The sequence below is a fragment of the Mauremys mutica genome, chromosome 2 (assembly GCF_020497125.1).
Source record: "Mauremys mutica isolate MM-2020 ecotype Southern chromosome 2, ASM2049712v1, whole genome shotgun sequence".
Lineage (NCBI taxonomy): Eukaryota > Metazoa > Chordata > Testudines > Geoemydidae > Mauremys > Mauremys mutica.
The window spans coordinates 23,746,794-23,758,805 of NC_059073.1; the positions used below are offsets into that span (position 1 = coordinate 23,746,794).

Sequence of the window (12,012 nt, forward strand, 5' to 3'; positions counted from 1 at the left end):
AATTACTCTAGATTTATGCTGACATAAATGACGGAAGAATCTAGACCCATTATTTTAAAAAGTAAGCTTCTTCATCTGATACTCAAACATATTAGAGAGACAAGGTTGGTGACGTAATATCTTTTACTGAACCAAAATTCTACTGGTGAAAGAGACAAGCTTTCCAGCTATCCAGAGCTCTTCCTCGGGTCTGCTCCATGGAGCTCGAAAGCTTGTCTCTTTCACCAACAGAAGTTGGTCCAATAAAAGGTATTACCTTACCCACCTTGCCTCTCTAACATCCTGGGACTGACATAGCTACACCACCACTGCATAGTCAAAACATATTACATTATTAAAATGGAAATAGGCATGTGTAAGATTTATGTAGTTTACATTTGCATAGTACTGAGCCAAAGCAATGAAAATACCATAGACTAGTTGGCTTCATGCTTATTTATAATTAGTTTCTGGCAAATTTCACTTCCAGATACTTTGCCTACTAAGGCCCCAATCGAGACAAGCACCTGAATATGTGCTCAACTTTAAATGCTTGAATAGTCCACTATCTTCAATGGAAGCTTAAAATTTAGCACATGCTTAAATGTTTCGCTGGACTGAGGCTAGAGTCCATATGACAGCACTATGACTGTACAGAGGAAACAGTGGAATTGACTATGCATAGTTTTCCGTTGTGTTTATGTGGGTCTTTTATACAGCAACAGAATAGCAAAAAGAGCATTAAAAAACAAAAGAGAGAGGAAAATGTGACTTTTGAACAATAAAAATCAGTAGGAGGATCAGGGGTGGGTGTAGAGCTTGACACTACTTTTAACTCTCTCACACAAGATTTCAAAAATGATGTGTCCGTTTAATATTCAATTTGATGGAAACTTATTTTTATAAGTCTAAATATGTTGTCTGAACTAGCTGACAGGGACCGTCTATTTTTTCTGTTTAACAACTTCAAGGACATTGCCAGTGCTATGAGACCAAACCTGCCAACACACACACGCGCGAGTAGTCTTTAATCACAGACGCAGCTTCGCTGAAGTCAGTGGTGCTATTTACATAAGCAGAAGGTTTGCAAAATCAGGTGCTTTAATATTATTCTTTACTCATGTTAAAGTAGCTCTAATCAGGTGGTGCCCCATTTGTTAGGCACCACACAAATTCATAAATGGCAATAAATGCCCTGAATAATTAATAAGAGTGAGTTGTTTCTCTGAGTAACCATTTATGTAGGATTAAAAGACAGTTCAGATGGATTTAAATGCACTGTGGGACTGAGCAGCAGAATGGCTAATGAAATTTTACATGGCTGATGTAATGTAAAGCTCATTGCCAAAAACAGTCTAAACAACTAATGTATCAGATGGACTCAGAAACTGTGGGCTTCTCCGAGGAAACAGGCTTGGGAGTCCTCATGGACACAGCTTGATGAAGTGCTCCCAGAGTGCAGCAGGAAAGCAAAGCAATGCTCAGATGCACCATGGAAAAAAGATTCCAAATCTGTAATCCTGAATGTTAAAATCCCTGAATGGCTCATGAAGATTGTATATGTTGTTTTGATACTATTATTCTTTTCCTTCTGACTACTGGGTGTAAGCAGAGCTCTTTACTATAACATGATAAATAATGATTCTTTGTATTTCTTTAGTATCTTCCACTGAGATTCACAAAGTGATTCACAAACATTAAAAAATTAGGCTCAAACCTATAAAGTCCTATGCACATGCTTAACTTTAAACTGTTCATAGTTCCTAGTTCCACTTAGCCCAACAGAACCAGTCAAGTGAAACTGGTGTCTTTGCAGGATTGAGGTCTTACTCCTCCCAATCGGGGATTTCCCGTGTACACCTCCCTAAACTCCCCCATCTGCCCCACCCCAGCTACATGCAGTGTCAACTAGTTACATCATTGCAGTGTTGCCAGTTTAGTAATTTTCCAACTTCCCCCCCTAGGGTGACCAGACAGCAAATGTGAAAAATCAGGACGGGGGTGGGGGTAATAGGAGCCTATATAAGAAAAAGACCCAAAAATCGGGACTATCCCTATAAATCGGAACATCTGGTCACCCTATCCCTCCCTCAAATTCAAACACCCCCTCTAATTTCAGTTCCTGGGGAAGACTCTGCTCACAATACACGTGTGAAGAAGTTTAAATATTATTCTATTCTGCAGATAGGGTAACTGAATCATAGAAAAGTAAAGTGAACTTTCCAACAGTTATACAGAAATAGATCTTCTAAATCACACTTTTCCTGTACACAAGATCATCCTTCCCTGAATATGGGGCCAGATTATCAGCAAGTGTATATCACCATAGCTTCAAAGGAACTGCTCCAATTTATGCCAGTGAATCTGGCCCTATCTCTTTCCCAGATTGCGCATTCCAATATATAGTGCAGTGTGTACTGTGATTAAATTTCAATAAAGTTATATATTGTAAGAGATATAAAAAAAGTCTATATAGCAATGGAAAACATCCCCACTGGAATCCTGTGACCAATCAGGCTACTTCAACTTGTGAAAGACTTAGCGGAGAGTAAAAGACGGATAAAGATGGATAAAACTTTGGTATGGAACTTACATGTGCAAAGAGGTTACAAGAACTCGAAATGTCTAGCCTAAAACCCTCAAACATGTGTCCTTGTAAAGTTACAGCCCCACACCAGTTAATTTTGAACAGCGCAAAGTGTTTTGTTATTAAGAAGACTGTACTGAAGAATCTTAAAGACAGATTTTGCAAAGGGCGTCAGAGAAAATAAAGTAAACTATGGCATCTTAGCCCGATATTTGTGCTGACCTGCAGTCATGTTACCTTGTCTCATGAACCTGTTATATCTCACAAGCTAAGCAGAGGTGGGCTTGGTCAGTACTTGGATGAGAGATACCTCAAAGGAAATGTAGGTGCTGTGGGGAAGTAACAATTTCAATTCAGCAGATGGCAACCTCTCCTTTAAATCAATATCCATACGGGATTAGACAGCTCTGTATTGCTCTGGTGCCATCCTTCAGATGAGTCGTCAAACCAAAGCTCTGACCACTCATGGTCATGAAAGAAACAGGGCATCTTATTATAAGAGCAAGCAAGTTAACCCTGCTGTCCTGGCTGAAATTCCAAACTCAGGTAACTACACTCTATTTATCTAGAACATCTTCTGTTGTTCCAGTCGGATATGGTACTTTACTATGTTTTCTACCTTAAATTGTTGTGTAGTTATTGTGTGTTGTTAAGCAACAGCCATGATGCACCCAAAAAGTGGCTTCATTTCAGTGGTGGAATAAGTAATTCCTACATCTCTTATCTACCTCACAGGGGAGTTGTGAGGCTAACTAATATTTGTGAAGTGCTTGAGGTCCTCTGAAGACAGTCAAAAACAAAGTATTATTAAGATTAGTACAATCTGTTGAATATGCTGTCAGCTCATACTCCCTAGTCTGGCACCTATTCCTATCAGCAGCTTTCTTGATCCAACAAATAGTTACACTCCCATTTCATTCAAAATAAGGTCACTACTATCTATTTATATAGCTGCTAACTCCACTTCATGTAGTGTGGTTACCATAGCTCCCATATCCAACCTGGAAAAGCTCTTTATTCTTTGTATGGATTTTTTCCAAAAAGCTATGGCAGGTCAGAGGTGAGGGTCATCACAGAGGCATGGGGAGGGGCTGTTTTCTTTCCATTTTATTTTGTAACAATATTGCTTACACCTTGCCCACTCCTTCTCCCTGGCAAGTTATGTTTTGTTTTGTTTTTTTACTCCACTTAAACATTGACATTACAGCTGTTTCACAACTTCCATTCATGAGAAAAGAAAAAAAGGAAAATAGAAAAAGGAATAAAGCTGTCTGGTTTCCGATATTCCGTGGGGAAAGGAGGGAGAACAATGCAAATGCAACTAACATATGTAAAAAAGAAATAGTTCAGAATGTTAATCTGCAGTAATTGACACTACTTGGTTGGGGGAGGAGGAAATGCTCAAGACTGGCATAGGATAAAAGCATTTTTAGATCCATCAAAGACAATTTACACTTTTAAGATTGCTAACACACTCTGGAGTTGGAAACATATGCTTGTTCCCATGTTCTTTTGCAAATCACTGCTTTATCTTTAAAAAAACAAACAAACAAAAAAAATCACACACCATGAACTCAAAGTAACAATAGTCATACTTCTGTAGAAAATATGCCCAGTACGTCCCTAGCATTAATGTCTTAAACTAGTTATAATGCACTTATTTCTGTGAAATTAGAAGTCAGTATGTGTTATTGTTTTAGTGCCCAGTTCGAAAAACAGTACTGGGTATAGTATAAACAGTGTGCCTGGTGGTACGTATTTGCAAAGTCAGGCCTCTAAAAGCATTTTATTCCTGAAAGTTGTCAGCACCTTTCAGCACAAAACACCCTTCATATATCAAATTCTGCACTCAGACACAACGCACAATGCAATGCCCTGTTGAAACAAACTGACAACTTACTCTCCTGTATCTCAGGATAGTACTTGGCCTTTGGTACATGCCTGCTATTCCTAAAAAACAAACTGCTGTCAACTTTAAAACAAGATGTTCTAATAAAACCAAACACACACATGCATACACACACTTCTGCTTGGTGGGGAAGAATCAGAGGGGACTGAAACTATTTTTTCAATATAGGAAATAAAACTTACTAAACCAACTCAGCTCGAACAAAAAGACTGTTTCAATAAAACATCCCTTTTATGCATGAAACAATGCTGGCTACATAGAAAAGCACAATTTATTGTCCAAACAAGGTCCAGAACAGTTTATTACATTTGTTACTTCTCTGAGGTGAATAAAATTCAAAGCCTACCCAAGCTGCAATTTCAGCAAGAATGAAACACACTACTGAACAAGTTGACTTCCATAGTCACACCAAGTTCTGAGAGCAGAAAGTAGGAGCTCTACGGGCATAAATTACTCTCCTAGAAATCGCACTTCCCAGTAGTACTGTTACATTGGAAATTAATTTTATTTTCTTCCTCAATTTGACTTTTTGATACTGTAGCCAAGGGGAGCTCGGCTACACACTTGTTCATTTTATATTTATGTAGATGTCAATCGAAAAGGGGAAAAAAGCTGTCTTTCAAGATCCTTTGTTCATTGGAACGTGCCCTATTCTGACCCAACAGAGGAGAAGCACGCTTCCCTTAATAATACACTTGGAAATTTAACTCTGCCCTTCACCATGTCCCACATCTTCCCCTGAACCTTTCAGAGTGATCTTCAGCCCAACAAACCACTCCACAATCTTTAAGTGAAATATTAATGCAACTGAACATCTTACCATTACATTCAAGTCTGCAGAAAATGACCCCAAGTCAGGAATGAAATGCACAGAAAATACTTGCACGGGTATATCATAAGCTAAATTAACAGTAACCATGCCATATTTTCATCATGTAAATGGCCTTGTGTGATAGATCAGGGTTAATGATGATAATACCTAGCTATTATACAGGACTTTTCATCTGTTAATCTCAAAGCATTTTACAAAGGAGGTCAGTGTCAATAGCCTCATGTCACAAGTGAGGAAGCTGCAGCAGATAGAATTAATACGATCACCCACCAGGCCAGTGGCAGAGCCAGGAGTAGAACTCCTGAGTCCCAGTCTGGAGTGTTACATATAATTCATAATCACAGAATCACAGAACTGGAAGGGACTATCTAGTACAGTCCCCTTCACTCATGGCAGGAATTATCTAGACCATTCCTGACAAGTATTTGTCTAACCTGCTCTTAAAAATCTCCAGTGAAAATCTCCCTAGCCTAGGCAATTTATTCCAGTGCTTAACCACCCTGACCTTTAGGAAGCTTTTCCTAATGTCCAAACTAAACCTCCCTTGCAGCAATTTAAGCCCATTGCTTCTTGTCCTATCCTCAGAGGTTAAGAACAATTTTTCTCCCTCCTCCTTGTAACAACTTTTTATGTACTTGAAAACTGTTATGTCCCTTCTCAAGTCTTCTCTTTTCCAGACTAAACAAATCCAATTTTTTCAATCTTCCCTCATAGGTCATGTTTTCTAGACTTTTAATCATTTTTGTTGCTCTTCTCTGGACTTTTTCCAGTTTGTCCACATCTTTCCTGAAATGTGACACCCAGAACTGGACACACACAATACTCCAGTTGAGGCCTAATCAGCATGGAGTAGAATGGAAGAATTACTTCTTGTTCTTACTTATAACACTCCTGCGAATACATCCCAGAATGATGTTCACTTTCTTTGCAGTGTTATACTGTTCACTCATATTTAGCTTGTGGTCCACTATGATCCCCAGATTCCTTTCCGCAGTACTCCTTCCTAGGCAGTCATTTCCAATTTTCCCATTCACAGTTCACATTGTGGAGCCCCAGGGCTGTTTTAACTTGTGCTGGCAATAACTGACTACTATGGGTCATTCTGAGTGTCTGGGATTGCTGGAATGCCATGCTCTCCGGCACATTCACTCATACCCCAGCATGCCCCTAAGATGGGGCGAGATGGGGTGACACCAGGAGCAGGGGAATATAGGGCCAGTTATACCAGTTTTACTCCAGCCACGGAGTCCCATATGCAAGGGGAATCCCTAACTGTCTGTTTAAGCCAGCTTTCTGCTTCCTTTGCACTGCCAAGGTAATGGGAATGGTACACAGCTAAGAATCCTGTCCATTGTCTCTGACATGGTGGCTGGTTGAAAGGGTCAGAGGGGAGAAAGGTAACTCTCTAGAAATACAAGGTTGTTCTTCATTGTAACTAAACCCAACTGATGCCTACCCTGTCTAGTAGTTGTTGAATGTCAGATTAGATATGCCATGAATATTCTTTTTGTTGTTGTCGTCACTGGATTTTCAGTCTCCATTCTTATTAAAAGATAGATTCATTCATTATTATTATTTGAATTTTTGACTGTTTGGAGATAAAGCCACCGTGGAAGGAAAAGCAACCTTCTGACCTCTTGTGGAGCTATTGTTTCTCCAAGACTATTTCAGAACACTCATTTTAGGCAGCCCTGTAATGAGTACAACCAGATCCTGGCTGTGGTCAGTAACAGCACAGGAAAAGTTGACTGAGTGGTGGTAGGAATAGGGGATCTCACATTTTACTTTCCCCTTGATTTGCATGCATCTGACATTAGAAAACATGAAGGCCAAGATTTTCAGAAGTAATTAGGGATTTCGGGTACCTCCATTTTTGAATGCCCAGAATGAAGCATCTTCAAGAAGTGGGAGCTCAGCATTTTGTGAAAATGAGGCATCTTAAATGTGCCATAAGTTGACCACCCAAAATCACTAGTCACTTTTGAAAACATTAGAACAAAAACAAAGGAGCTACATTAGAACTAAGAGTCATTTTTTAATCAGTTTAGGATGTTTTGGATCAGTCTCCCTCCCCCCACTTTCTGCACTGCTAAATCTTCTGCAAAGCTGCAGAATAGTGAACACTGATATATAATTGGCCTTCTGTGGTACAAGAAACTAGAGCATTATTTTCTTGCTATTTATATTTCCATTCAATTTATCTTTCAAGACGGGGATGTGATTTAAATGATAACCCCCTAAAGTACACTGGACAGGTGAAGCTGCTACTCTCTGTAAAGAAGGTGGATTTGTATTGCTTCCAGGCCCACATATGCATGCTTACGACTGTCTATAAGGTTCAAAGGTGATAATAAACAAGATCATTTACTCAAAACAATTACTTACTGCAATTTTCCACAAGGTCAAGAGCAACATTAGTAGCAATATCCATCCCAGTGTTGATGTATGACTGGCAGTTTTTCAGAGACGATAGAGAAGAATCCACACAGTTGAACGAAATCACTGAACCCCCAGGCATCTTGAAATAATTACCTTGGAAATAACAGAAAAGGGGTTTTAGCGATAAAGCATTTGAAAAAGAAATAGAAGTACAAATATCCAACTGAGAGTCCCAACAGCTCTAATCACATGTTGAAGAGCAGGGGTGAAATCCTGGTCCCACTGAAGTCAATGAAAGCTTTGTAAATGACTCCACTGGAGCCAGGATTTCACCCCAGGTACACCAAACATCTGTGGTGCAACGCCGAACAGCACTACACTGCAGAAAGTGGCTTGTGGCTTTCACATTCTCACTGAAGGTAAAATGCCCACTGACTATAAGGGGAGTTTTGACAAACAGGCAGCCCTCAGAAGAAACAAACAATTGTCACTTATATAGAGACCGTCAAACAAAGGACATGACTCTGTCCCAAGAATGCATTCACCAGTAAAATTATCCAATTCCTACAATGAAAAAGAGTGATGTGTCTATATTACCAAAAAGGTCACAATATTAACAGTCAGTGCCAGTAGCACATTGGGGCTGCTGATAGAGTCACACAAGAGTAATATCTAGTTTTTGCCACCCAATGAACTTTTTTATTTGCATTAGCATAGTTACTGCAGCTCTACCACCAGCAGCCTAGCTCTCTCACTGATTCACTGCCTTCCCTCTGTTGGTACATTGGCTGCCACACAAGCTCTTAAGTGACTTTTCCCACCTGTAATGGGATTGCTTGCTCCTACAGTTATGCTCCATTGCTCATCTATATTTTAGTTGTCTGTTTTCCAACCAGAAAAGTTCCAGTCTTTTTAATCTCTCCTCATATGGAAGCTGTTCCATACCCCTAATCATTTTGTATTGTCCTTTTCCAATTCTAATATATATTTTTTGAGATGGGGTGACCAGATCTGCATGCAGTATTCAAGTTGTGGGTATGCCATGGATTTATATAGAGGCATTATGATATTTTTGTCTTATGGGGTAAGATTTTGTCACAGAAATTTTTCATCAAAGTCACAGACAGATCATAGGCAATAAACAAAAATTCACGGAAGCCCGTGACCTGTCCATAGGGGAAGGAAACCGGACAGTTCAAGCCCCACCAGGGGGGCAGAGGTGGCTGAGAGCTGCTCCAACCCTGCCAATGCCAAAGAAGTCTCAGAGGTCCATTAAAGTCACAGAATCCGTGACCTCCATGACAAAATCATATCCCTACTTATTATCTATCCCTTTTCTAATGGTTCCCCAGTTCCCCAATTTTTGTGTCATCTGCAGGGCCCTAACAAATTTACAGCCATGAAAAACACATCACAGACCATGAAATCTGAGATCTCCCCTCATGAAATCTGGTTTTCTGGGTGCTTTTACCCTACACTATACAGATTTCACAGGGGAGACCAGTGTTTCTCAAATTGGGGGTCTTGACCCAAAAGAGAGTTGCAGTGGGGTTGCAAGGTCATTTTAGGGGGGGGGGTCACAGTATTGCCACCCTTATTTCTGTGCTGCCTTCAGAACTGGGCAACCAGAGAGCGGCAGCTATTGGCCAGGTGCCCACCTCTGAAGGCAGCGCCCCGCCAGCAGCAGCACAGAAGTAGGGGTGGCAATACCATACCATACCATGCCATCCTTCCTTCTGTGCTGCTGCCTTCAAAGCTGGGTGGCTGGAACGTGAGGCTGCTGACTGAGGGCCCAGCTCTGCAGGCAGCAGTAAGGGTGGCAATACCATACCAGGCCATCCTTACTTCTGCACTGCTGGTGGCAGCTCTACCTTCAGAGCTGGACTCTCAGCCAGCAGCCGCTGCTCTCCAGCTGCCCAGCAGCAGCAGTGCAGAAATACGGGTAGCAGTACTGCAACCCCTCTACAATCACCTTGTGACTCCCCCCAACAACTCCTTTTTGGGTCAGGACCCCTACAATTACAACATGATGAAATTTCAGATTTAGATAGCTGAAATCATGCAATTTATTATTTTTTAAATCCTATGACCGTGAAATTTACCAAAATAGACTATAAACTTTATCAGTGATGATTTTATGTTTTCTTCCATGTCACTGATAAAAATGTTACATAGCACAGAGCCAAGAACCAGTCCCTGAGGGACATAACTGCTTGATGACAATTCCCCAGCTACAGTTACATTTTGAGACCTATCAGTTGGCCAGATTTTAATCAGTTTAATATTTGCTATGTTAATTTTATATCCTTCTAGTTTTTTAATCAAAATGTTGTGTGGTGCCAAGTCAAATGCCTTACAAAAGTCTAAGTATATTTCATCAGCTCTATTACCTTTATCAACCATAAACCCATCAAAAAAAAAGATATCAAGTTAGTTTGAGAGGATCTATTTTCCATAAACCCATTTTAGCACCTTATGACTAGAAACTTCTTTATTTTACATATCAGAGGGGTAGCCGTGTTAGTCTGGATCTGTTAAAAGCAACAGTGAGTCCTGTAGCACCTTAAAGACTAAAAATGTATTGGAACGTAAGCTTTTGTGGGTAGTCTTTAAGGTGCCACGGGACTCATTGTTGTTTTTATTTTACGTGAACATTTAGATTCTGCAGAATGTGTCAGTACCCAGCTGCCCCATGACTCAGTTTCCCCATCTTTAAAACAGAGATTACAAAAAAAAGACCTTCAGCCCACTTTGAGATCTACCGATGAAAAATGCCAAGTATCCCTGATACTCCCAAGGCTACCCTTCCAGACACTCAACGCTGCCCTTTGTTGGGGCCATTGTCCTAGTGCTGATCCCCCACCCCCCATCACCTCCCACCCCAGGTGGATTTCCAGGTGAAACATGCCAAGCAAAGAGCTCTGCTATCTCGGCCTTCACTTCGCATCTTGGGGCCACACCACAGCATCTCCCTGGCAGGCACAGAGGTGGCGGCAGCGCCACCCCTAGCCTGACCCATGCCAGAGGGAGCTGCAAATGCCTCAGGGGCAACATCTGCACCACGTCTGGGAGCACCCACACTGAGACTAACCTCACTGGGTAACATCACACACACCCCATCCACAGCGGAGTGCTCGAGGGGAGGCCTACCAGCCTCTCGCCCATTGCGGGCAGCTTCCCCCTCCCCATACGAGAACCTCACCGGCCCCACCAGCAACAGCCCCCCGCCAATCCCCGCTCGGCCGGGGCGGGGCGCCCGCAAGGCATCGGCCCCGCTACCTGGTGCCAGGGGCTCAGGCCCTGAGGCGGCTCCGCCGGCAGCAGGCCGCGCTCCCCTCCGTCCCTATAGGAACCGCAGCCGCCAAGGGAGGCGAGGACTCTCCGCGGCGCAGGCGGGCACCGAGCAGGAACCGACTCATCAGCCGGCGCCTGTGCACATGACCCAGGGCCGCTGGCGCGGGGTGGGCGGGCCACTGCACGGAGGGCTTCCAGGGAGCGGCGTCCGGGCCTCCTGAAGTGGGCTGCGAGGGGCCGGCAGGCCTGGCCCGGGGGCAGCCTGGCTCTTTCCTGGGCAGAGAGGGGGCGCGGCGGGCGCAGTAAGTGTGGGGGTGGCTTGGCAGGCCCAGGGCACTCTTGGGGAGCTCATGTTTAGGGTGGGGAAGCAGGGGCTCTGCCCCACCCCTTTGGAGGGGGGGTGTTGGGATTTTGGAGGGTGGATAATTGAGGGTTAATTCGGGGGCCAGGGGGTGCTGGGGCTGTGTCCTCGTCCAGGGAACTCCCTGGGTGGCGGCCCGACTGTGATGGTGGGAGGGTGGCAGTGTCATTTTGTGGGTGTTGTTTCCGGGGGGGGGGGTAGGTTGTGTTTGTGAAGCACTGGGGGCATTTCTCTGATGGGGAGGATAGAGCTCGAGTACCTGAGACTCATAGGGTTGCCAACCCTCCAGGATTGTCCAGAGTCTCTGGGAATTAAAGATTATGTCATGTGATGATAACCTCCAGGAATACGTCCAACCAAAATTGGCAACCCTGCCTGGGAGAGGCGGGTTTGGTGCAAAGGGAAATTGCTAAATGGCAGTGAGGGTGGAGAGGGGGGAAGATGTTTGTTTCAGTGCACAAGTCGGGAGGTGACAGCTGGGATGAAAGCCTGTGAGTTCTTCAGTATCTCCTTGAAACATACTGTACAAAAGGCATTGAGTGCTAAAAGGAGCCTTTAATATTAATCCAAAATGAGGGCCTTTCTCTGTCCTAGTGAGTAAGACATAACCACTCTGCAAGTTACTTATTTTGGACTATCAACTGTCTTGTTGATTTTGAAATATTTTAATG

The 12,012-nt window shown here is 42.8% G+C and overlaps 2 protein-coding genes across 4 annotated transcripts in view; one reads left to right on the forward strand and one right to left on the reverse strand.

Annotated features, from left to right (window-relative positions):
* The window catches only part of NSMCE2 (NSE2 (MMS21) homolog, SMC5-SMC6 complex SUMO ligase), a 169,313-nt gene extending 158,204 nt beyond the window's left edge, over positions 1–11,109 (reverse strand). The window contains exons 1-2 of one of the 3 annotated variants that reach the window (XM_045004784.1): positions 10,966–11,109; positions 7,693–7,839 (exon numbers count right to left, since the gene is read on the reverse strand). In XM_045004784.1, coding sequence (XP_044860719.1) covers positions 7,693–7,825 — 133 coding nt within the window. In that variant the 5' untranslated portion in view covers positions 7,826–7,839; positions 10,966–11,109. Of the gene's footprint in view, positions 1–7,692; positions 7,840–10,777; positions 10,796–10,888 lie in introns of those variants that run through there. The other 2 variants (XM_045004785.1, XM_045004786.1) reach the window with 2 other exon arrangements.
* A 43-nt stretch (positions 11,110–11,152) lies between these two features.
* WASHC5 (WASH complex subunit 5) overlaps positions 11,153–12,012 on the forward strand; it is a 36,693-nt gene continuing 35,833 nt past the window's right edge. The window contains exon 1 of the mRNA XM_045004783.1: positions 11,153–11,282. The gene's annotated coding sequence lies outside the window, so the exon portion shown is untranslated. The remainder of the gene's footprint in view (positions 11,283–12,012) is intronic.